The sequence below is a fragment of the Panthera uncia genome, chromosome X, assembly GCF_023721935.1.
Source record: "Panthera uncia isolate 11264 chromosome X, Puncia_PCG_1.0, whole genome shotgun sequence".
NCBI lineage: Eukaryota > Metazoa > Chordata > Mammalia > Carnivora > Felidae > Panthera > Panthera uncia.
In genome coordinates, this window is record NC_064817.1 from 16,763,975 (window position 1) to 16,790,720 (window position 26,746).

The 26,746-nt window shown below is 35.5% G+C and overlaps 1 protein-coding gene across 4 annotated transcripts in view; it reads left to right on the forward strand.

Annotated features, from left to right (window-relative positions):
• CNKSR2 (connector enhancer of kinase suppressor of Ras 2) overlaps positions 1-26,746 on the forward strand; it is a 301,223-nt gene that overhangs the window by 193,864 nt on the left and 80,613 nt on the right. For 2 of the 4 annotated variants that reach the window (XM_049643574.1, XM_049643576.1), the window contains 2 exons: positions 16,437-16,526; positions 18,060-18,274. In XM_049643574.1, the coding sequence (XP_049499531.1) occupies positions 16,437-16,526; positions 18,060-18,274 (305 nt within the window). The remainder of the gene's footprint in view (positions 1-16,436; positions 16,527-18,059; positions 18,275-26,746) is intronic. The other 2 variants (XM_049643575.1, XM_049643577.1) reach the window with 1 other exon arrangement.

Here is a 26,746-nt window from a genome sequence, read left to right on the forward strand (position 1 = left end):
TTTTTCTAAGAAGTTAGAAAATTTGAATGAAGTGGATTCTAACTAGGAAGTACACACCATATTTAAATCAGAGATGGCCTCACAGTTACAATATACCTAGCATTCTTCATCTTTGACTTCTGTTTTTCCATGCATGACCAAGAAAGCAACCTGGTCACACATGCTTTCACTTGATACATTGTATCTGAAAGATTTGCAGATAAGGCTGCCTAAAGTTAAAATAGTAAAGGTATGATCCTATTCCAAGAAAGAATGGACTTATTTGGAACTCTGTGCTCCTCATTTTCTAGTTTTCAAACTAATCAGTTTTAGTGAGGAGCATAGAGAAGGGGAAAGATAGGATCCTTGATGATTAATACAGATGAATAATGGGAGCTGAGCAGAAGGAAGGTTGTTTTAACTTTTTTTTCCACTGGCCCTCCTTACTTGCCCAGCATGGCCATATGCCTCCCTCCTGTGGTCCCAAATGATTAGTCATCATGTACCTTACTACACATGCCTTATTTCCTTACAGCTCTTTGGTAATAATTATACATGAGAAATTTTACTCAAAATGGTCCTAAAAAATAGGAACCATACTTACCTTACTTTGTGTTATTCTGTGTACATGTGCTTTTTTATCATAATAATAAGTAATGATATTTTTTAGCATAGCTCCTCAATTATACCATTCTGGTGGCAATTATTTTGAACTGTCATAATTTGAAGGTATTTGCACCGTTGCTTTCCTCCCCTATTATACTATAAACCTCTGCAGTAGAGAGCAGTGTAGAGGCCTGCCATCTTTGTTATCCCTACCCCTGCTTTATAACATAAGATCTTTATTTTTATTCATTCATACTGCATATTTATTCATTACTGCTTATTGGATAAGCAGTAATGTATATCAACTCTTTTTTTCTGTCTTAGAATTCTCTGACTATTTTCTGCTTATTTTGAAGTATGACTAGAATGTTTAAAGGGGAAATTATAGTCACCAGATGAAGCTGATTACTGATAGCTTTATAAATAATTGGTTACTTGGTTCTTGAATGGCTATGAATTGTTAGTCTCTTCAGGCTACAATTTAAACCACCTAGTGTCATCATGTTCCACAAATCCTCTCTCTCCCAATAAAATAAAATACTGTTTAAATTTTAGAAAATTTCGATATCTTACAGATATTTGATATATTTTTATAAACAACTTAGGAGAAAAGAAATGTATATATGCCCAAAAGATTGATACAAAGTAAAAAAAAAAAAAAAAGTTCTTTTACTTTTGATCCAGAATTTTTTTTAACTTTCCAACATGAAATATAATCTGAACCCTCAGTGGAGATTCTTACAGATATATATCAGTGAAGATATTCTAGCACAGCCTGTAGGTTGCTCCAGATCACTAGCGGTTTAATGTATGAAAACATTTTTAAAATCAGATTGTAAATAATAAATTCTACCTGTCACACACATGAATTTGTGTCCTTAATTTTTCCAAAGATCAATTTTTTTCTTAACTCATTCAGCTAATATTTGTTGTGTACATAAAGTCATCTAGTCACTGGGGATTCAAAGGTGAATAAAACATAAATTTTCCCTGGAAGGCATTCGTAACCTAGAGGGAAGAAAAAAATAAGGAGATGTGTTAGAATCACTTTAGGAAAGTAGGAAAATGTGAGCAAAGTAATACCTATAGCCCAGGAGCTGAAAAGTGACACGCTGTTTTAAATGATGAATGGTCATCCTCTATGGTTTCTAAATGTTAGTTATCCCCACCAAATACCTGGCAGCTTCTCAAACATAGGTCTGAGATCTGAGGGTTCATATAAATCTCTCAGCCCAGACCCTGATGTTTCCAGTACAAATTACTCCAAAACTTTATAAGCAATTATCAATAACTTCTTTATTTAACCTATAAGGTGGTCCCATTGCATACACTCCCAAGTGTGACAGTATTTCCTTAGATTTAAAAAATAATGATAATAAAAATACATGATTCTGCTGAAGTACATTGCAAAAAAACATAGAGTACAAGAAAGTTCATATTTTATATTTTCTGGAAATGACCATAATTTCATGTGTTAGCACTTGTATGATACCTTCAAATGTAATGAATAAGTCCTTCAGGCTTACAGTGCTCAACTTAGTTCTTAGTCGCAAATACCCTTATCTTGAAGTATGTGAGCTTAGCCACCATTCTTTCCTATTAACTCCCCAGATTACCTGTTTATTCAAGGAGGTTTAGAGTTAACGTTACAAGAGTATAGATAGGATTTTGAGAAGCAAAGAAGAAACATGATTCAGTTACTATTATGTGCTTGTGGTTAAATATGTATATACTTGTCATATTCTCTTAGTGCATTCATATTTTAAAGTTAGATATATAAGGGGCCCCTGGGTGGCTCAGGTTGGTTAAGTGTCTGACTCTTGATTTCCACTCAGGTCATGATCTCATATTTTCTGAAATTCGGGCTCCACCTTGGGCTCTGCTTGCTTGCTCGCTGTCTCTCACACACAAAGTAAATAAATAAACTTTAAAAAATAAGTAATAAAGTTAGATATATAAGACAAAAATATTTAGGGAAACTCTTTTTTTGGACAGTGACAAAGAAAAGATGTAAAGAAAAATGCCTGAAAATATCCTAATTGTGGGCTTTAAAAGACATTTTTAATGAAGGTTCTCATTTTATATCATAGACCTACTAGTTATTGCTAAGAGTGAGTTAAAAAAAAGAACAATTATTTGCTCTAAGCTATCAGACAAGTATAATATGGATAGAAAGTGGATGGCCCTTCTGGAAATAAGTAAATAATATTTATATATGCCAGGCACTGTTCTAGACATTTAAAAGGCATTGACCCATTTAATCCTTACAATAACCCAGTGAGGTAGTTGCTAATAGAATCTTTATTTTACTGATGGGTTAAGTAACTTACCTAACTAGTAAGTGGTAGAGCCTGGATGAAGTACCCATGGATATTTGTGGACTCTGTTAGTGATACTAGCTAACTAAATGTGATGAAAGTAATTTCCTAAATTATAGAGAAATAATTTTCACAAATTGTATTATTCCTTCCAAATCCAAGCATTTGATTTCAGGCAAGCAGAAGTAGGTCTGATTTTGTATGTGCTGTTTATGCTTGTATATGCTGTTTCATATTTAGTGGCACTAAAGTAAACATGTTTTTACAAAGACATGGCCCTGACAGACCTTAGGAAAAGGTAGCTAAATTGAGGGGTAAAATTAGTAACAATATGTTATGTCCTTTTTAAATCAGAGAAAATAAAATAGGTTTTACTTTGCTAAAAAGATAGATGAGAATAATTTCTGGAAACATGGAGACAGTAGGGGAAGCAGCCTAAATAAGTGGTTACTAGCCTTGGCTGTATCATCAGCCCTACTTGGTAATGCTGTCTTTTATCTAATTACTCTAGTGTGAGCTTGGGGATGTTGGTCTCAATTTTCTCCTTGGTTAAATGAAGATGATAATACCTGCCTCATAGACTTTTTGTGAGAATTTAATGACAGTGCATTGTAAGTTGCCTAGAAAGTGCCTAGCATGTGCTAAGAAGCTTTAGTATTGTGAAGAGAATAGATGTTAAGTATTCTCACCCCACAGAAAAAAAAAAGAGTAACTATGTGAAGTGATAGATGTGTTAAAATAGCTTGATTGTGGTAATCATTTCAAAATTCTATGTATATCAAATCATCATGTTGTATACCTTAAATATATACTATTTTTATTTGCCAATTATACCTCAATAAAGGTGGAGAAAAAAACAAAATAACTTAAAGATCCCAACAAGTAAATAATAATATCAGACATTTGAAATTATTTGAAGAATAAGATGGGGTGAATAAACAGTTCAATTTTAAAAAGAAACTTTAATGTGAAAATTAAAAGAAGGGAAAAGAGGACAGCATTAAATCACTTTAACTGTTTGGTCTCATCTGCTCATGCTTCAAAGGCAAAGGTTCAAAATTGATGAGATCATTTGCTTGGCAACTTTTCAGAATGGTAATAATCCCCATCAGCTTTCCCTTTCACTCTTCAAGACTCTTTGCCCTTGCTATTCCATCATACCACATTCCTATGCTTAGAAATCTGCTGAAAGGTAGTCACAGTTGGCTGAGGCTCTTTGTGGCTGTGAGTGGTCATATTTTTTAATAATAGGAGGAAAACATATTTTTTACAATAACATCACATAATAGTATTGGCTTGAAGGAATCTAGACCTTTTCTGACTTACTGATAATCCAGGACCTCACTAAAAAAAAACACATGAATGAGTGCAAAGCTGTTATTTTAGAAATGCTCCTCATAAATGTTATTTGTACACATTGTGCATTGAGGAAAATTAATTTCTGTAACATACCTGCACGGTTTCCATTCAAGTAGTTGGGACAAGAGAAAACTAACTACCATGTCCCTCTTATCCACATAAATAGCAAATGGCTTGAAATGACTTACAATAGCATTGTGAAGGACCTATGGGAAATAACACTATAAACTATTTTATCAGTGTGAGGAAAAGAAATTATTTGTAGGCTCCAGGGTCTTTTATCATACTTCAACATCATCTTTCTCTTTGTCGTACAACATCATTCCAACTTTTGGCCATTTCAATTATAATTAATAGCACTATTTAAAACATTTCTTGGGCGCCTGGGTGGCTCAGTCGGTTGAGTGTCTGACTCTTGATTTCAGCTCAGATCATGATCTCACGGTCCTGAAATCGAGCCCTGCATCAGGCTCTGGGCTCAGCATGGAGCCTGCTTGGGATTCTCTCTCTCCTGCTCTCTCTGCCCTTCACACGCTCACACAATCTCTCTCTTTCTCTCCCTCTCTCTCTCTCTCTCTGTCTCTCTCTCTCTGTCTCTCTCTCTCTCAAAAATAAACAAATATTAAAAAATAATAATGATAAAATAAATAAAAAATTCCTTAAAGGATCATGTAATACACAATACATTCATACTTGTTTATTTCTGAATACAAGTCTGCTCTTTCCTGTGATTCTCAAATGTAAATTGTCTTTCTAATCAGATAAAAGTTCAGCTGTCATTCATCAGCTATGCTAGAAAGAAAAGAAATTGAGATTCTCACCACAGGAAATGTTTGTGTTTAAGTAAAATGTACCACTTCCAAGGTAGAACTAACCAAAGAAATAGAAATTAGTGAATCAAAAATGTAGAAATATGAGATGTATACTCTACTCATAGGAATTCTTGCTCCTTTGGACTTAATATAATTCATAAAGACTGCATGTTGATCAGTTTCACAAAATAATTTTCAGTATCACGCTGATGGTGATAAAGGACCATGTAATGGATAGAAAAGTAGTTCAGCAGTATTTTGAGAGAAATAGAAAATTGTCTGTTCCTAATGTAAAAATCAGAGTAATCTGCAAGGAAAGGCACTCTTCCTTAATTTGTGTAATTTTACAAATAGAAATACCAGAGCATGAGTTTTGATGTCATATAGATCTGAATTTGGTGGTACAGATTGGCCTTTTAATAACTGATTGACCTTGAACTTGAGTCTTAGCTTCACTATGTTTTTTCTTTATCTGTAAAATGGGATAGCAACACTACCTGTGGTATTTTTATGAGGATTAAATGAGATAATGTATGTCTAGTACTTAGTACTCTTCTTGCCACGTGGAAAATGCTCAAGAAATAGTATTTAATGCCATAATATATTACTCCTGCGCATAAATAAAAGTATCCCAAAGATTGTCAAGTGCCTTTGGATCAAATTAGCACTTCTTCTTCTCCCTGTGGAGGGATTTAATAAAGGACAACAGGGCTAGAAGTATTTCCTTGGTTTGGTTCCTCTAGCTACCCAATAACTAGCCACTTAAATCCTAGCAATTAAAAGAAATATGAATATGGGGCACCTGGGTGGCTCATTTGGTTAAGCATACGACTCTTGATTTCATCCAGGTCATGATTTCACCATTCGTGAGATCCAGCCCCGCATCAGGCTCTGCACTGACAGCATAGAGCCTGCTTGGGATTCTCTTTCTCCCTTTCTCTCTGCCTCTCCCCTGCTTGTGCACTCTCTCTCTCTCTCTCTCTCCCTCTCTCTCCCTCTCTCTCTCTCTCTCTCTGTCCCGCACACCTCTCTCAAAATAAATAAAACAAACTTTTGAAAAATTTTTTCAAACTAAATATGAAAAGAGTTCGTCTGTTTCTTTTGGTTTGGTTTTGAAAAGCAGAAGGAAGAGTGTTCAAATAGGTAATAACACTAGAAACTGCCCTGATCCAAGCCTTCTTTTAAGTTCCATTATGGAAACCACTAGCTCATACTCTGGGCAGAAGAGCCTGAATATAACCTTACAGCATCAGAATTCTGAAAACAGTTCTGACCCCATATCTTTTTTAAAATTTAATATTAATTGCTAGGGGAAAAAAGGAGAGCAAAAATAATATATAAAATAGTTGGAGACTCTTTAAAAAAATGAAACCAGGCAAGAAAAAAAAAAAGCCTGAACAAATTAAATCACTAGGTAATGGATAAAATAGTAAGGTTAAGAAAAAGGAACTCTTAACCAAGTTCGAGAGTATCAATATGTGGATAAAATGGAAAGATTAACAAACCAAGTTCACAAAGCCGATGCAACAACTATCAGAGGAAAAAACTAACTCTTCAAATGAATTAATTGACAAAAAGATATGAAGGTGAAATAGTGCTTCCCTTAAAGACAAAATGGGAAGCCAAGAATAGGAACCATCTAACTCAGTGATTTTCAGTTGGGTCAGTATTGCCCTCCAGGGGACATTTGGTAATTTGAGGGGGGGGGGGTCATTTGTAGTTGTCATAACTGGGTGTGGAAATGCTACTGGCATCTAGTGGGTAGAGGCCCAGGATGCTAGTTCACATCCTACAAAGAGCAGGACAGCTCTCAACAATAAAGAATGATCCAGTCCACAATGTCAACAGTGATGCTCTTAAGAAACTCTTAGCAAAAAAATAAAAGAAAAGAAAAGAAAAGAAAAAGAAACCCTTAGCTATTTTAAGAATCAACTGTAGACAGATTTAATACAGAAGCAAGTATATAAGACTAGAAAATCAAAGAGCCCTTGTATGACACAGGGCCAATTGCCTTTTTTTTTAATTCAAAAAATCAATGAAATTATTGCCCTGGAAAGATAGACCTACATTTATTCACAATTAGCATATTCTCTGAGCAGAAGTAGTATAATGTTGTGAGTGTCTGGGATGACCTACCCTGCTGTACCATAGAATACCTAATCATGACATTCCCTGGAGCAGGAGGAGTCCCATTGTCCCTAGTTGAAATCGGAATGCATTTTCCCCTATGGAAAAAAAATTTAATAAATGGCAGCAAGGTAAAATTAAATAGAGTGGTTAGTGTTAGCTTTCACATCACAGTGTGGCTTAAGGATCCATCATTTTCCCAAATATGTTCTTTACATCTCTAGTTCTGAAAGAGGATCTTTGTAAAAGAAAGAGGTTATCTGGTTAAATATAATTGAGAAACTCTGAATATTTTATCCCTTTCTTGGCAACTAATAAGTCCACATTAGCATACTAAAGGCTTTGAAGGTCTTCTTGAATTTGGATTAGCTTATTGTTTCCCAAATGTATTTGTACATTGAATCTTTTTTGGTTTGGGTCACAAAATACTCATTAACCTCCCAATGAACTAATGTTTGATAGAGTATATTTTGGAAAATGCTGGAATAGACTTTTATAGCTCCTCTTAAAGACCCATATACTGGGGAACCTGGGTGGCTCAGGCAGTTAGGCGTCTCATGTTATGTTAGGCTCAGGTCATGATCTCCCAGTTTGTGGGTTCAAGCCCGGCATCGGGCTCTGTGCTGACAGCTCAGAGCCTGGAGCCTACTTCAGGTTCTGTGTCTCCCTTTCTCTCTGTTCCTCCTCCACTTGTGTTCTGTCTCTCATTCTCTCTTTCTCTCTCTCAAAAATAAACATTAAAAAAAATTTTTAAGGGGCGCATAGGTGGCTCAGTTGGTTAAGCGTCTGACTTTGGCTCAGGTCATGATCTCACAGTTCATGAGTTCAAGTCCCATATCAGGCTCTGTGCTGACAGCTCAGAGCCTGGAGCCTGCCTCCGATTCTGTGTCTCCCTCTCTCTGTCCCCCTCCCCCGTTCGTGCTCTGTCTCTCTCTGTCTCTCAAAAATAAATAAACATTGAAAAACATTTAAAAAAAATTTTAAGACCCATACACCAATGATAAAAATCTCTTTGTGTTTTAAGTTCCAAACAGCTGACTTAATAGATAAGCATTTGGAAAAGCCTCTATTCTTCAGTTGAAGCCTACCCCAGCAGACAAATTGTTGAATGCCATCTTCATTTTTATCTTCCAGAAAAGCCATTTTCTAGAGTAAATCTTATTTTTTATAAAAGTCCGAACTCAAGTAATAAATACTAACTGAAAAGATCAGTGCATGGTGTTCTGTACTCCAGGCTCCTTGTAGAATTACTGGTATCACTGCAAAACAATTTACCAGAAATCATAGAGGAAATAGGTCCTCGGGGGTGGGGGGTGGGGGTAGAAAATGTCAACTGTTACATTGAATCTTCTTAAAAAAGAGATAACTAAAAATTGTACATTGATCACCTTAATGACTAGAGACATTAGAGCAAATAATTACGACAATATACAACCACTTATAAGTATACATATGGTAACATAGCATTGTTTTATAAGTCTCTAAGCTTATAAGTTGACACACCTTTTCACAGCAATGTATTTTCCATCTTCGTTTAAGGCAATGGACAGCAAATACAAAGTTACATCCACAGTTTATGTTCTTATCCTCCATTAGCTCTTCACATAGCTTTTAAGAATTTTTTTACAAGACTTACAAACTGGCAGAGAGGACACTTAAACAAAAGCAGTAATCATACATCTCATTAAATTATTTTTGAAGAAAAATGAATCGGATTTTTGTGTAATGAAATGTTCTTGAATTCATCACCAAGGCAATCTCATGTAGTGAAGAGAACACTGATCGGAAGTTAAAAGTATACTCAGTCGGTTAAGCGTCCGACTTTGGCTCAGGTCATGATCTCAGAGCCCCACATCAGGCTCTCTGCGCTGACAGCTCAGAGCCTGGAGCCTGCTTTGGATTCTGTATCTCCCTCTCTCTCTGCACCTCCCCTGCTCACATTCTCTCTCTCTCTCTCTCTCTCTCTCTCTCTCTCTCTCTCTCAAAAAGAATAAATATTAAAAAAAAATTTAAGTATATTCATGGGCTGACTCTAATACAGACTACCAGTGAAATCTTGAGAAATTAACTTCGGTGTGTCTTATGATTTTCATTTTTCCCGTTCTTGCTAGTTTCACTGAGTAATATAATCCCAAAGAGAAATATCTTTGAAAGGAATTATAAAGTTATTACAAGATGTCATTCTGGTTTATTTCAAAAGAGAGTCTTCATGTGACGAGTCTTAATCATTGTCTTTTTTACTCTTCATGAAAAAAGTTGACTCTTTTCCATATGTTGATAAAGATTTTCAAGATACTGCTTTACTAAGATTTTTTTTAAGTAGAGTGACTAATATTACACTGTATGTTAACTAACTGGAATTTAAATAGAAACTTGAAACTACAAAAATAAAATAAATGGAATAGTTTTTAATTTGTAGTTGTTTAACTTCAAAATGAATTGTTTTAAACCAAATAATATTTACATACTCATGTCATCTTTCTTATCCACTACTATATTAATTCTGAGCACAGCACAGAGCAAGAAGAGTTTAGCATAGCTCATTTTTTTTTACCCACCAGAGGCTTCAGAGGAGGATGCAGAATTCTTTTGCCACTTAAACTATATTTAAACCATCTGAATCCTTCCTAGTCTTCACATACCCTTCTATTGTAGAAGAATTGATTCTATGCACAGTGGCAAACATTTCAACTTAGTACAACCTATCTTTCCAAACTCCAATGTGTATTCCACATGTGCTTTCTTGGTAGAATATTTACAAAAGGTGATTTGGTTCAAAATATAATTAGCCTTGGAATCAAGTGTTAAAAGTTCCATATAATTTTTGAAACACTTCACAATTTTCTCCTTCAATAGTTTTTATGTTAATCCCCATTTAAAGCCTAGATCACTTTTAGAAAGCAATAGGAAAATTTACAAATAAGATGTAGCTTATTCTTTGAAATGAGATTTTAATTGTTTTTGTCCTCCATTAATGAAACTGAAAAGGCTTGAAGTTAATAATAATTGGGTTTTATTTGATTTAGATTGTTAGAAGGCTTTAAAGCCAATACTTAAATCATCACATTGCAATGTTTACAATCCAACTTTTTCTCAAGCTCTTTTATCCAAAAATGAAACTTAAAAAATATGGCCCTAAAGATCAAAGTGCCTGTTTTTACTTATTTTATTAGATCCAGATATATTGCCTTTATTCTTAAAAAAAATTACTGACTTTCCATTCAATTCCTTTTATTCCTCTTTAAATGTGTGATTGTCTACCTTAAATTACCTCGGGATGTTTTCATAGAAATACAGTCAACCATCTGAAAGTAATTTTTCTGTCTGGTATGTAGGGAGTTTGATGGGTGTATGTGGCATGCTTGTAGCTTAACATTCCTTACTACTCTCATTCTCATCAAAATATTGGCTAAAATAGTCAAAACAGATGTGTTTATGTGTGTATGTATGTATATATATTTTTTCTCCTTAGACTCTAGAGAAAACTTTTTTTGTGAGTGTTAAAGGGTATGTCAGACTTAAGGAGAAATTTCTGTTGAGTCTTTTCTTAAACTCTTTGGTAACTGTTAGAGAGAAGATTGCTTCTAAGGTGCTATTTATCACCCTGAAATTTAATGATTTTAGCATGTTTGAAGAGAGAGTTTAAAAGATGGGGGGATAAATACAATTGAAAAAGGCAGCAATTCAATAGTATTTCAACAGACATGATGGGTAGCCTAAAATGGGAATGCTTCTACATATCCAGAGGCAGGACTTCTCTAGTTCTGACGTGATTACCAAACAGCTCTCTAAGGTTTAATATGTTAAAAATGAAGGAGGTTGGTCAGGTTGACATCCCTGGTTAGAAGGAAGCAAGGGAGGGAGGAAGGGAAAAGGAAGGAAAAATGACGGAGGGGAATGGAAAGTTGACAAAGAGAGAAGAGAAGGGAACTATGAAAATAAAAATTGATGATACAGCTCCCACCCTTTTCAGTCCAGTGTGTGCGGAATGTCCCATTTCCCTTTTAACAAGTTATCAGTCAGTAAATATTGAACAGTTACTATGTTTAAGGCACTGTGCTATGGGCTGGAGATACCACAGTAAACAACAGAGAAATTTTCCTTATGAAATTTACATTCTAGAAGAGGGGCAGAATTCAAGCAACTGATTTAATAAATACTTATTGGACTATAAATGGCATGCTATGAAGAAAAACTACAACAGAAAATGAGAACAAATACAAAGAAACCCAACCAATAGTAAAGTCAAGGAGAGTATCCCTGAAGAAATAACATTTTTGCTTAGCTCTGAAGGGTGTGGGTGTGAATTTTTAGCAAGAGGAAAGGAACACCAGAGGAGGACAGAGTCCTGGGTGCCATATGAAAATAATTTTACAAAGAAGGGAGTAGTCCTCTGTGTTAAACCTAAGATAGATCAGAAAAGTCAAGGGTCCTAAGAATTGTCTACTGGATTTTGCAACATGAAGGTGCTAGTGACCTTGACAAAATAGCAGTTTTGGTATAGTTTGGGGGGCAAGAGCTTAATCAGAGTAGGTTCAAGAAAGACAGAGGAGGAAATTCCACATAAAAGTGAGATCCTACACTATTTGTCTTTCTGTGTCTGGCTTATTTCACTTAGCATAATGTCCTTTGGATTCATTCATGTTATCACAGATTGAAGATTTCCATCTTTTTTATGGCTGAATACTGTTGAATACATATACCACATTTTCTATATCCATTCATCCATTAATGGACACTTAGATTGTTTCCATATCTTAGCTATTATGAATAATGCTACAATGAATATGGGAGTTGATATATTTCTTCAAGATACTAATTTCATTTCCTTTGAATATATTCCCAGAAGTAGGGTTGCTGGATCACAAGATAGTTCTGTGTTTTTTTTGAGGAACCTCAATACTGTTTTCCATTTTAAAGTTGAAATTTGAGAGTAGTCCTCACGTGTTCTCACCACACATATACTACACATATAAATGGTAACCATGTGAGGTGAAGGATGTGTTACCTAGATTTTGGTCATCATTTCATATCATATATGTATATTATATAATCACGTTGCACACCTTAAAAATCATTTTGTATGTATGGCCTTAATATATAACATTTTTATTTGTCAGTCATACCTCAATAAAGCTACGGAAGAAAGAAGGAGAGGAATTAGAGACTGAAAATATAAACAAGGCTTTTAGGAGTTTTTTTCTGTAAAGGGGAACAGAGAAATGAGGTGGTAGAGTGGTAGTTTGTGGGTGAAGAGAGGTGGCATTTTGGTTTTTCAAAATTGGAGAATTACAGCATGTTTCTTTGCTAATTGGAATCATTGGGTAGAAAGGGAAAAATTGATGCTGCAGGAGAAAGAAACGAACATTGTTCAAGAGATACCTTTGAGTAAATAAGAGAGACTAGGATCCAGTGAACAGTTCAGTAATTTGGAATACCCATAATGTCTAGTATCCTTCCATTCAAGCATTCAAAATACCTGCTCTGGGTCAAAGTAATTTCCAGGAGCACTTATAACAAAGATACCTAAGACCTAGTTTCTGCAAAAAAAGTAGAAAAACCTCTAACAGACAGATATATATAATACAGTTTAATAATATATAATAATACAAATATACCAAAAGCACTAGGAAGGAGCCCAGGACAGTGGGCAATTAGCTCTGCCAAAGGGCATTGTGGCATTTGCAACAGCACCAAATACGCTTTATTATCTAAGGAAGAAGTTAGTTTATTTTCAAGCAATTCTGTACAGTAGTATTAAAACATAGCAATTCCATTTTAAAACAAGTACTTTAGATCATTATAAAGTACTTCATCCTTGTCAGTGTTCTTAAAATTATATTTAGTGTTCTATTTGTGTTTAATTACAGCTAAATATAGTTCATAATAAAAAAGACTGCTTACCTTTAATTTCAGAATAAAATTCAAACAAAATCCAAAAATAATGACTTTTCAACTCTACTACATTTATTAGAATACAGATACACAGTGCACAATTCTCACCTGTCTGTAAATCCAAGTTAAAAAGGTCCAGATGTGCAATAGATATGAAAGCCAAGTAACAAAGTAGTTTAACTGTGTGACACTAGCACAGAGATATCACAAGGCTTATGATAGGGTACCAAATGTACTCTACAGTTAATAAATGTTTTATGCTTAGAGGAGTAAAAAAATTATGAGGAAGTGGTCAGCAAAATTCTTAGATGGGCTTTTTTTTTTACTATGTTCTTGGCTATAATTATTAATTTTCATCATTAATTAGTAAATGTAAGTGTCATTACCTAAAGAGATGTCTTAAAATTTTTCAGATTATTTTTAGAGATATTATTAATTTATGTACAGTTACATAAAGAATGAGTCAAATGTGTTTAATAAGCCTTTACAAACCATACAAACCTAAAAATACTTTGCATATATTAATAATAGTGTACATTTGATTTAAATCTAACAATGATGTTTATAGTACTCTTTTATTTTTAGCCAGTAGTACTACAGCAACAAGCCGTAAAGTTCTTTTTCCATTTGAACTTTGCTGTCTTGTGAAATTAAAATACTGCTATACGTGCAGTAGCAAACATTTCTAAGCTGCACTCAAAGATCTCTGTATTTGGAATTAGAAATAATTTAAGCTATTGTCTCTTTTTCAATTTGCCAAGGACTGATGTTTATGTAAGAATGTTACTTCATTCTCTTATTAAGTCTGTTTCAATACTGCAGCACAATAAAAAAAATTATAAAAGGAGCAATAGTTATAAGAATATGATTTCTTAATTATTAACTAATACTTCTAAAAATGGTTATTTTTACTTGCATTGCTAAATTCATAGCTTTATAATCAGTAAAAGCAAAAGCCTGATGTCTTACAAAAGTACATTTTAATTAAGATTTTGATGTTTTTTATTTAATTCAATACCTTTTTCTCAATTTTATGTTAGCAATATATAGTATACTTCTATTTAAAAATCACCAAAAAGTGTTTAATCTTCTGCAAAATTTCTCCTGTGGTTAATAATAGAACCAGACATATCAAAGGTTTAATTACATACCTCAATGACTTAGCTTATTGAGAATCTCAGAAGATGACCCAAAATACAACAAATACAATTATGTATTTCATATTCTGTGTGTGAAGTATGTTTCTTCTTGTTTTTGTACATATATATTTGACTTTAAACAACCAATCAATTCTTTGAAAAGTATCAAACTACTTTCAAATAAGATATAGAGCACATAAAACAACTGCTTATTTATTGCATTATTCACATTCTGAAAGATTTTCTTGGTGACATGTAGAAACAGTGTTAGACCTGTTAATTGCTTCAGTTTCAGTGCACATGATGAAATTGAGTTTATTTTAAAAACCAAATTCTGAAGAAATAAGTTGTAGTTTTGAAAACACAGAATTCAGAACATTGAAAATCTGGATAACTGAATATGCCAAGCAGTTGAATAGACATGACAAAGGAGACCTTTCCTAAAACCTTTACACCACGCTGGAAGGACAGAATATATTGACCTGCATCAGCTCTCCCTAAGCTTTCCCTTTGTAAAGAGATCTACTCCATGAGAATTTTGGAATCTTAGATGACTGTCTATAAATTCATTTGCATACTTTGAAAAGAAGCCATTAAATAAACACTACATTTTTTTGGCTCATTTATAATTTTATCATATCTAGTTCATTTTCAGATTTTCCAGGAGCTTAGCAAAATATACTACGTAAACTCTATCATTCATTGTACATAATATAAATCCATAAGGTTACATTTTCTGTAGGAACAGAATTAGAAGTCTCCTAATGGAATTTTTTTAAATACATAGACTGATCATAGTAATTGATCATGAAATTTAGCTGGGCAAGGAGGGAAATGAAGAGGATATACAGTGACCCAGAGGTGTCGCAAGGTGAGAAGATCAGTAGACTAAGGGGGAGGATATTTGGACTTGGAGTGCTGTAGGGATGCACTAGAAATACAGAAGGTGGTAGTGAAAAGTGGGATACTTGAAGGGATTACAGCCTTGGGAGAGGACAGGATTAAGCATATGACTACAGGAAAGGGAGAAGGAGAGAACCTCGAGAAACTCAGTGACCAGAGTATTGGAGGGTGAATATTGAAGTCCCCAAGAATCATGGCACAAGTTTCAACCCTGGTACTACATACTTCCCAACTGTGTGTCCTTGGACCAGTTACATAACCTGTCTCAATTTCTTCATCTGGTAAAATGAGGGTAAGGATAATATATTTCTCATAAGTATGAGGATTAAACAATTTAATACTTATAAAAGCACCTTAGTATTGATATATGACTTAGTACTGTTGTCATGATCATCAAAATCATTGTTATGATCCAGTCCTGTGTGTGTCTTTGCTCTTCATTTAAAGTGTATTTAGCAATTATTTTATGCCAGGCATTGTGCTCGGTATCCTTTTTAAAGTTTTGTATGATTTTCTTTGGCCCTTTTGTGCTTCAGGAATTTCAAGTTGGTCAAAAATAATACACTGAAGCCTCACCAAAAAGTTATCCTTGAAGTCTGTGCCATGAGTTCTGCTTGCTTAAAGTAAAATGCTGTTTAGTAAGAATATAGACCTAGAGGGGAAGCAGAATAGGCCAAAGCAGTGATTACTTGAATCTGGAAACTAGACTTGTTCACAATAGCAAAAGAGATGCTTGGGGAGAGAGCCAGCTATAGGCCATAAAAGGGAATCTAACCATATTGCTGAAGCATGGTGGTATATCCAGAATGTATTGTGACAGGAGTTGGGGGGCAGACAAGATGGAAAGTTAGCATTGTAGTGTTTCAACATGAAACAGTGGATTAATGTCCTTGCAGGCAGGTGAAACGCAAGGGGCTAGTATCTTGGAGATTGGCTATCAAGATGTAGGCACTTGGGCATTGGAGAACAAGACAGAAGATGAAGTAAAATCTCTAAAATAATGATACTCTTTGTAAAGGACCATGCACTTAAAGTCAAGGGCTCCTAAGAAAGTAAACCTAGGCTATTCTTAATTATTTATAAAAGAATGCCTTAAGATTGCATTATCATCTGGCCAATTACTACAGGCAGTTTCACCTTCTGGCTCAAAACACACATTTTTCATCTACACAAATGCCAACCATAACGTTGCATATGGGTGAGTGTGTTTTGCAGACTGTAGCTAAAAATCAGTGTTAAGTTTGAGCGGACATGGGGAAGAAAAACAATGTGATGTGAATTTTGTTCTCTGTGTTTAGGCAAGCTACGACCTATATCTATGCCAGTGGAATATAATTGGGTGGGGGACTATGAAGATCCAAATAAGATGAAGAGAGATAGTAGAAGAGGTAAGTGTTCTAGAATTTCAGTGTAGGCTGGGTTGTTGGAACAAAAAGCAAATTTAAATGTTCTTTAAATAGGATGTTATGGCTTCAGTGGAAAACTTCATTCTGTCATTGACTTTATGATACACCCAAACCAACTCAGACCAGCATTTGACTATCTTGATATGGTATTAAATAGATATCTTCTCTGAATGTCTCTTAAGGGATTCAGGGTAGATAAGAACACTGTTAAAAAATAAATATCTGATTGTTATTTGAAAGTTACTATTTGGAAAACAAGGTCAGAAGTGTGAAACTGCATAAAAGAGTTAAGTTCAGTGAATAGGAAGAGATTGTAATCAGTCCCCATTGGTCCGCAATGCAAACTCATTACTTTTGTATTAGTAAAATCTTAAAATGAGCATTGACATACATGAGTAAAGCTAATGGAAACTGGGCCAGTGACTCTAATTAAAACCATATAGAAATGGAAAAAAAATGCTTTGCTTTTTTTTCTCTTCTGTTTGCTGTTCAGGGTTATCTTCTTACTTGGGGGTGGGCTACACTTGAAGTATCTACCAAAAGTAAGTTTTTATGTTCACTTGTCCTGCTATTGAGGTGAGCCGTAAAGAGAGCCACTGAAAGTCTCACTACTAAGTGGGATTTGACCAACTGTGGATATGGTAGGCTACTTCTGCTTTCAAAAATAGAGAGTCATAAAGTTGTAGATAAAAAATAAAACAAAACAAAAAAGTATTCATAGAACCTCAGCTCACTAAGCTTCCTTCATAAATATTGAGCCCATTTGCCTGTTATTTCTAGCCACTGTACAGAATTTGCCATACAGGGATAACCAAGCACGAATATTTGCTTTATTAGTCTATTCAACACTGGTTTCACGGAGTGAGCGTTTCAGAAATGTTAGTGAATACAGGAACATTGACGGATTCCTTTACATCTATGTATTCATTCCATTTTCCAAACTTTAGTTTCTAACTTCATTTGTTTTATAGAATTAATCAAGAAAAAATAAAAAGAGAAACGCTTATCATACGCCATTTCTGAGTCACTGTTTTGGGAGTTCATATGATAGTGCTTTCTTGGGGGGGAAATGCCTTATGAAGTTCTAAGTGCTGGCTATCAGTGTAAGCATAGATTTTATGAACTGAGTTTCCTGATTCAGAATGTGGGCCTTAAGTTGTCCAAAAATGCTACCTAGTCAGTTAGAAATCAGTGTTTGTCATCAATTTTAGCAGAATCCCACTGGGGGAACTTGTTAAAAATTGTATGAGCCACACACCCAGAACTACTGATTCAAGCTTCAGTGATTCTCATATAGTTGGTCCAGAGATAAAATCTGGAGAAATAATCTATAGGCTATTTCTGATTGCCCTATGATCCCAAATAATTAAGGTTCTCTATATTCTCACTACGTAGGTATTTTATAAATAATCCAGTTACATTTCTGAAATGACATCTAATAGCACAATTAGGAGAGAATGGTAAATTTGGAATATTTGCATATTTATATTGGTGTATTTATCTGTTTTTATATAGAAAACTCTCTACTCCGATATATGAGCAATGAAAAAATTGCTCAAGAAGAATACATGTTTCAGAGAAACAGCAAGAAGGACACAGGGAAGAAGTCTAAAAAGAAGAGTGATAAGAGTAATAGCCCGACTCACTATTCACTGCTACCTAGTTTGCAAATGGATGCACTGAGACAGGACATCATGGGCACGCCTGTGCCAGAGACCACACTATACCACGTAAGTAAAATTTCAAAGACTCTGTGCTACAGCTTTTATTGGGAGCCTGGCAAATGACTCTTTGGGGGTAAATTCCAGATATTGTGTCTTTATCTCATTGCCAGATTTCCACAAAAGATCCTAAGTTTAGAAAATTTTTAAAAAACCTTGATGGCTTGATTTGTTCTTTAGTTCATCTGTTCGGTGAGTTCATATGTTGTACCAGGTTCAATTTTTTAATATAATCATAGGCTCAAAGTGAAGGAGAATTATAATTAATTAGTTGATTAATCACCTAAAATAATAAATAGTAAATGGATGGCTATCAAGTTCAAATTAAAGATAGGATTTTTAATATATTCATGATTTCTGGGGCGCCTGGGTGGCTCAGTCGGTTAAGTGTCCAACTTTGGCTCAGGTCACAATCTTGCAGTCCGTGAGTTCGAGCCCCGCGTCGGGCTCTGGGCTGATGGCTCAGAGCCTGGAGCCTGCTTCCGATTCTGTGTCTCCCTCTCTCTCTGACCCTCCCCTGCTCATGCTCTCTCTCTGTCTCTCTCTCTCAAAAATAAATAAACATTTAAAATTTTCAAAAACTAAAAAAATAAAAATGAGCATCTCTTACCTATTAGTCTTGGAGCATGGCGCTCAAGGCAAAACTGAGAACACATAGATAGCGCATTATTACATGGAGAGAAAGAAACACCAAGAGTTCTGATGTAAATTGATTGTTGTAATGGGTGGGTACAAGAAGTGTAGGAGGGTTAGGGGAGGGGGGCAGCCTTAGCTTTCTGGGACAGTGAGAAAAGATTTAGAATGGGGAGTGTTTGTGTGAAGAGTGAAAGATAAGTAGCAGTACTATGGGGAGAAGTATATGGAGGTGCACCACATTCTCTTGTGTGAGAATATGGTATGTTCCAGGGACTTCATGATGCTCAGAATTACCAGTTCACTAAAAACAGGGGGAAAGCACATGAGGAGGGGGCAGTAGATGGGCCTAGAGAGGTAGGCAGGACTTAGATCAGGAATTTCAAGATAAAGTACTGAGGCTCTTTCTTGCAGTGAAAAAAAAAAATTATTGAAGAATTTTGAACTGGGGACTGAAATGATGAGACTGGCTTGTTGGATCCCTCTGTTGCATAGCACTAATGAAGAGGTAGGAGGCCAAAGTCAAAGCCATTATACCCAGGCTAGGTGGATGATGAGAAAGTAGGACAGTAGCAGTGTGGAGACTGAGAATCTTGTTAGCTAACATTCAGTTAACAAAATCAACCCATTGTATGCCATTTTCATTAAAACGGAATTTGTTGTGCCAATGTAACTGTAGCTTCTTACTAGGAGCCCTTAAAAAACATGGATTACAAGTTTTTAAGTAATTTCAACAACTCTTCTTGGTGATCAGAATATTAAAAATTTTTAATCTGTCACATGGTAAAAGGTATACCATCTAAGTATATAAAGTGTGAAAGATTTAATCATTTATACTTGAATTACTTTTCTCAGCAAATCTTTTAAATCATCTTCTTACTTATTCTATAGCTCTCTCATAAAACTAGAGTGTAGAAAAATATCTTCATTCATTTGGGTTGAAGTAGGAGAGCAGTTAGCACTCCTAGGTATTCATTCTGTACCCTCTCCAAGCGTCTTCCCCTCTAAGAGAATAGTGCCTGTCTCAAAACCTGCTCCCCTAAGTGACTGACAAATCAAATGATTATATTTGCCACAACCATTCGTAGTCAGTCTGAATCTTAGCTGCATGAAGGGGACCACTTTCGCTCTCACTGTCAGAAATGCTGTCTGAACACCAGGCTCCCTCTAGAATCTAGTGCTCTAGTCAAAAATCCTAAACATGAGAGACAGCTGATCTATTCAAGAAGGAAGTTGGTAGTGAGAGATGAGACTCAAAAAGGAAGAAGAGGCCACTTCACCCTGAGCATGTAAACTATTGAAGAGGTTGGATTTATCCTAAAAGCAGCAGTAAGCCATTGAAGGCACATTTAAACACTCCGCCTGTGCCATCCTGTCGTGCACATCTGGACAGTAGTATACTGTGAGGGAAGAAAATAGATGAATGTTGTGGATTGTGGTTTTACCTTATGGAATATAGTAAAAAGTGAATCAAACTGGTAATCAGGAATATCCCTGAGTATTGAGTATTGTAAAGGAGTATAAACTGTTACCACTTTTCTGAAGGGCATTATTTAGTTACATGTTATCAAGAGCTAGGTCTAGTAACGTCACTTCTAGAAGATTATTCCAAGAAAGAAATCAGTCTCCTTTTTGCCTCCTACTTTTATTATGTGACCTGAGTCTGTAAGAAGGTATTTCCAAGACAGGTGATATTTATCCCAACTAACTTTTGACAGAGGAATAGCATGTAAGGAATATTGTTAATTATGTCAGGGGGGTGGGGAGCAGGGGAGTCCTGCATTGTAACACTGACCCACTAATCCCATAGTAGAAGTATTGACACTTTCTAACTCTATTCCTTGTTTTAAAATAATTGCTAGCCCCAAAATGTATGCCTAACCAATGTTCAAATGCCTATAACCAACATTCAAAGGAGAAAACATTTATTAGTGAGGTTTTCACTAGGCTCTGAGTTCCCTTGAGGACAGTTATCAAGGGAGCTTCCACATTTATTGTCTTTCAAATCTCATAACAACCGCATTTGTAAATGACAAAACTCAAACTCAGAAGGATTATATGATTTACCCAAAACTGTGTTGCAAAAAGTGTGAGCGTAAGGACTGGAACCCAGATCACCTACTCCAATGATCTTTGCACACTCTACCCTGCTTCTCTGTGCATGGTAGGATTCCTTACACAAATGAATTTATGCTTTAACAACTAATTGAATGAATTTTCAAAAAGTTTAAGAAACATGTGCCTTCATATGTTGATTTTGATAACATTTTCAGTACCTGGATTGATGTGTACTCAGATTTCTCTTTTGCTCTGTGTTCCTATTTTTTATTAACTTCAGAAAAACATACAGAGGCACTGCTGTTATAAAGCACAAGTAGTTATTTGGCATGATCTATTGCTGAGACTGTGGAGGATTGTAATTAAAATTCCCTGGACCTTGGAGACAAAACAACATACACTTAAATGATTGCTTTTTATATTTCGCAGGAATACTTGGTTGTTTTTGTTTATACACACCTATTTAAAAATTAAAGTATTTTTCCTTATGTTAAATTGTCCTAAAACAGAAGATCAATATCAGTATTTCATCACCTTCATGATGAACCACTGATCTTCATTCTTACAGTTATTCATTTGGATAGCACAGCCATTTTGAATGGAATGGGGCTGAAGTGGAAGCTGACTATGAAACCTGAGTACTGAGTTTCATAGACTACGATCTCTATTGTAATATAGAACTCCCTGTGCTCTGGGTTCAAATTTAGAGAAAATTTTATTGAATTTAATGGCAGGATTATATCAATTTTAAATACCCTTTAAACAGTTTAAGAAAAGAATGGTGTGTGTGTGTGTGTGTGTGTGTGTGTGTGTGTGTGTGTGGCGGAGAGGGAAGACGGGGTTCCCTCTAAGAAGAACAAGATTAAAATCCCCAGTGGTCTGTTTTGGAAGGCAGCTCAATAAAAATACACAAAACAAGGCAAATACAGTTTGGTTTTACTGTTTGACTCATTGCGCTTTGCAATTATAGCAGAAATGTTTATTTCATAATAGAGAAGATTGAGACATCTGTGGTATTGTAAAATACACAGATTTTTATTAATTCCATATATTTGTTATTCCAGTTTATATATTTTTCTTAAACTTACTTAAAAGGAAATCACTCACTATGCTCTAACCACCCTGATCATCCACTTTTTGACATGCTGTGCCCTATACTGAAACTGTTTTTACCCCTTTTTCCCCCTCGGCTGACTTCTATCTAAATGTGAAATTACAGAGAGGCTTTGCACGATTACTACTACCCTAAACTAAATCAGCTTCTTCTATTATAATCTCTTAGCACTCTCTATATTTTCTTCAAAACCTTTTTTATGATTTGTAAGTATATGCCTAGTTATGTGATTGTCTGCCAAGTGTCTTTCTCCCTTGTACATAGTAGGGAGGAAATGTCCACATGCATGACAGAAAAGGATAGCTTTCCCATTTTGTTCAGCATTATATTTCAACACCTAATATAGGTATAGTAACTTATAAATGCTCAGTAAGCATGTGATGAATAAATGAATGAATGATTAAATGTGACAATAACTTCATTGCCTGTCTCAGGATATCTCCATTGTTGTCCTCAGCCTGCAAACAGCTACCTCCATGTCCTAGGCCAGCCCTGCTCAGCACAAACAGGCCTTCAGTTGGAATGTATGCATAATGGGAATTCCCAGGAACTTATTACCATAGGCTCAGTGTCCCATGTGCCAGGGGAGAGTCCTAGGACTCTGAATATCCTCTGTCATGTTTATCTAGTCCACATTACTAAATTCTGCTTTGGTTCTTGCTTCTTATTCATCACTACCATCTTATTATGGAGGTCGCAATATACCTTTCTGCCAAGCATGTTACAGTATTTTTGAAAAGAGTGTAATTTTATTTTACCTACTCACTGATTCTCTGTCTGAAAATGTGGGAGTTGTTAGCTACCAAAGCCCTCATCTGATCTTGAGAGCACAGGAAGAAAAGCCAGACAGCAGTGTGTGTGTGTGTGTGTGTGTGTGTGTGTGTGTGTGTGTGTGAGAGAGAGAGAGAGAGAGAGAGAGAGAGAGAGACAGAGACAGAGACAGAGGGACAGAGACAGGGAGTGGGAGAGGGAGAGAGAGAGAGAAATTGAAATGTAGTGATAAAACCCTTTAGATAAAGAATGATTAGATTCAGGTCTTTTTTTTTCCTTAATAAGATATCCATATGACAACTTGTTCTCACATTAAATCTGCTGTACTAAATCCATAAACAAAATAATAATTTATTTTAAATCTACATGTTGACATGCCAGAACAAGTAAAATTTGATTATGGATCCAGACAACGTGCAGGTATACTTTCATAAACTGATTAATTTAAAATAGATTTAGAGTAGGTGTTCAAAAATCTGGATAATCTCTTCATAACATTCCAACATTTATATGGTTTGTCTTAGGATATAACAGCAAACTTTCATTTGTTGTTTTACTTCTGATAATTACTTTTATCCATCCTCTTCAACTTGTGAAGGTATTTTTGGTGGAACTCCTGGAGGAAGGAGGTGGAGAACTGTCAAAAGACTTTTTTTAACTTAACATTATGAAACAGACACTATTCTAAGTAGTTTATAAATCTTAACTTATTTAATCTTCATAACAGCCTTATGAGGAAGGTGCTGGTGTTATTCTCATTTTACAGATTAGGAAACTGAGGCACATGGATTAAATAAATAGCAAGTGGTACAGCTGGAATTTGAACATTAGTACTGTGCCTCTTACCATTCTATATTGCCCCTCAAAAAAAATAAATAACGTAATTTAGCAGAAACTCTACAGCAATTCTAGTAGTATCAACCATGTGTAAAGCTCAATGTAAATACTGTAGAATATGTATTAACTAATAATAATATTGCAACTGCTGCTATTATGAGGGCTAACATTTATTGATTGCTTTCTCAGTTCCTATCTTAAGAATTTATACACATTATCTCATTGAATCCTCAAATTGACCTTGTGAGGTTGCTACTATTTTTATATCTATTTTGCAGAACTGAAACACAGAGTTTACCTTACTTACAGTCACACAGCTAGAAAGTAGCAGACTTAAGATGTGAGTTCAAGTAGTGTGGCTCCAAATTCCACATTTTTAGGTGAATAACGCCATTTCTACTCATAAGTGTCTTACCATCTTTTAGAGAAGACAGACCTATTATCACAATGATGCAAACTATGCTATATTGTCAAGATATAAACATTTATAATGAAATTTATCTGTATTCATAAAGGTTAGTTTGTCTAATCACTACCTGACTTGGCTGCATTGTTTCAGGATCAATGAAACTGAAATAAATTTTGGTGGCTAAAAAGCCATCTCTGACCTAACAGTTGTTTGTAACAACCACTTTCTTTGCATTTTTACTTTACTCACTTGGACAGCAGCCATAGTACAGTGTTACATGATGTTTTCTTCACCAGGGTGCATGCAGACATGTTAGATATGCATTATAAACATTAGTGTATTCCCATTTGTATGTTTTCTTTGATTCCCTATGGATGACTTGATTATTTATAGAGTGTTAATGTCATATTAAGAGTAGTTTAGGGCGCCTGGGTGGCTTGGTCGGTTAAGCGTCCGACTTCAGCTCAGGTCATGATCTTACAGTTCCTGGGTTCAAGGTCCACATCAGGCTCGGTGTTGACAGCTCAGAGCCTGCTGCCTGCTTGGGATGCTGTGTCTCCCTCTCTCTCTTTCCTTCCCGCACTCACGCTCTGTCTCTGTCTCTCAAAATTGAATAAACGTTAAAAAAAATTGTTTTTAAAGAGTAGTTTTAGCAAAGCCCTGCACAGGAACAACCTGGACTGTGAAAAGCCTTTCCTGTTGGGCCATTTTACCAGAGCAGTGATTCTTCAAGTATAGGCAATCCTTGGCAAAGGGCTCCTACTGGCTGAGGCTTGATGCAGTGATTCTTATGGGCAAATAACACATTTCACAGACTTTCATTTTCACTTGTGACTGGATATTGCTTACTAGTAACCTACGATATAATTGTAAAAAGTTACAAATTAAATAATCTTAAATAATGTATTGATAGAGTTTGCCGAATATTCTAACTCACTGTTTCTCCAAGAAGCCTGGTATCCATGCAGCTGAGGGTGCAATTGAGCTATTATTGTACAAGCATGAACAAATGTAGACAGTTCAGGTTCCTGCCATTTTCAGGTGGAATGCTATATTGATAATATCATTAGGATTTGTTTTAAGTTATCTGTAGTTTTTGGTTGCTGTTTCCTTTTCATTATAAACTATCATTAGATTTCATCACTTTTGGTTTTAGTTTGTTTTAGGTTGCTTGCTCTTTTACCTTCTAGCATATGATTCACATTACACACGATTTTCTAAAAATGATACTATGAATCATCCAGACCACATGGTACTTATACAGTCATAAAGTGGGGACAAATGGACCATCGAGTCTGTTGGCCTGTCTTAGGGGGCCACAGTCAAAAACTGTTAAGACCCACTACTTTAGATGGAAGCCAGTCTTTTAGGTTTCATGTTTGAACAAATGTAGGTTTCCTTCTGCTAATTCCTGGTTAGATAATGGCTGTCAGGAAGCACAACACCAAATCTGGCTTAATTAGTGAGGCATCATGCAAAACAGGACACAAAACAAATGAATTAGGAATTATTGAGTTGAAATTTATTAAATTTGAATCTTATTACAAATTCCTTGTTGCCTTTGGAAAAATAAAACCTAAATTCTGAAGCGAAGTCTCTGACTTGTTGTTGAGGTCAATGTTTGGAGATATACCTGCCTTGATCAGAGAGGTTAAAGAAGCCCCATTCTCTCATGTTGTAGACCTATGTCGTCCAGCTTTCTAGCCGCAGAAAAATTTCCTCAAATTTTGTTGGCAGTAGGCCTTTTTCGCTCCGATAATCATCTCACCCACATTACTTCACCACCATAACTCCTTTAATCAAACATGTCAAGTCTAATAAAATGCCAGGTAAAATTATTTTAACCCTAGAACTCTTTAAAGCCTCTCCTGGTTGAAGGACCATAATCTATATCAAATTATTTTCTTCACTCAGCTCCTAAAATCTATTACCCCCTTGATGGTTTTAGCATCCTCCAATTCCACAAAACTATAGGCCTAGTGATTCGCTGTGTATACACAAATCTTATCCAAAGATTCCTCTTTTGTTTTTAAATATGAAACTTATTGTCATATTGGTTTCCATACAATACCCAGTGCTCATCCCAACAGGTACCCTCCTCAATACCCATCACCCACCCTCCCCTCCGTCCCACCCCCATCAACCCTCAAGTTTGTTCTCAGTTTTTAAGAGTATCTTATGTTTTGGCTCCCTCCCTCTCTAACCTTTTTTTTTTTTCTTCCCCTCCCCCATGGTCTTCTGGTAAGTTTCTCAGGATCCACATAAGAGTGAAAACATATGGTATCTGTCTTTCTCTGTATGACTCATTTCACTTAGCATAACACTCTCCATTTCCATCCATGTTGCTACAAAAGGCCATATTTCATTCTTTCTCATTGCCACGTAGTATTCCATTGTGTATATAAACCACAATTTCTTTATCCGTTCATCAGTTGATGGACATTTTGGCTCTTTCCATAATTTGGCTATTGTTGAAAGTGCTGCTGTAAACATTGGGGTACAAGTGCCCCTATGCATCAGCACTCCTGTATCCCCTGGGTAAATTCCTAGCAGTTCTATTGCTGGGTCATAGGGTAGATCTATTTTTAATTTTTGGAGAAACCTCCACACTGTTTTCCAGAGTGGCTTTACCAGTTTGCATTCCCACCAACAGTGCAAG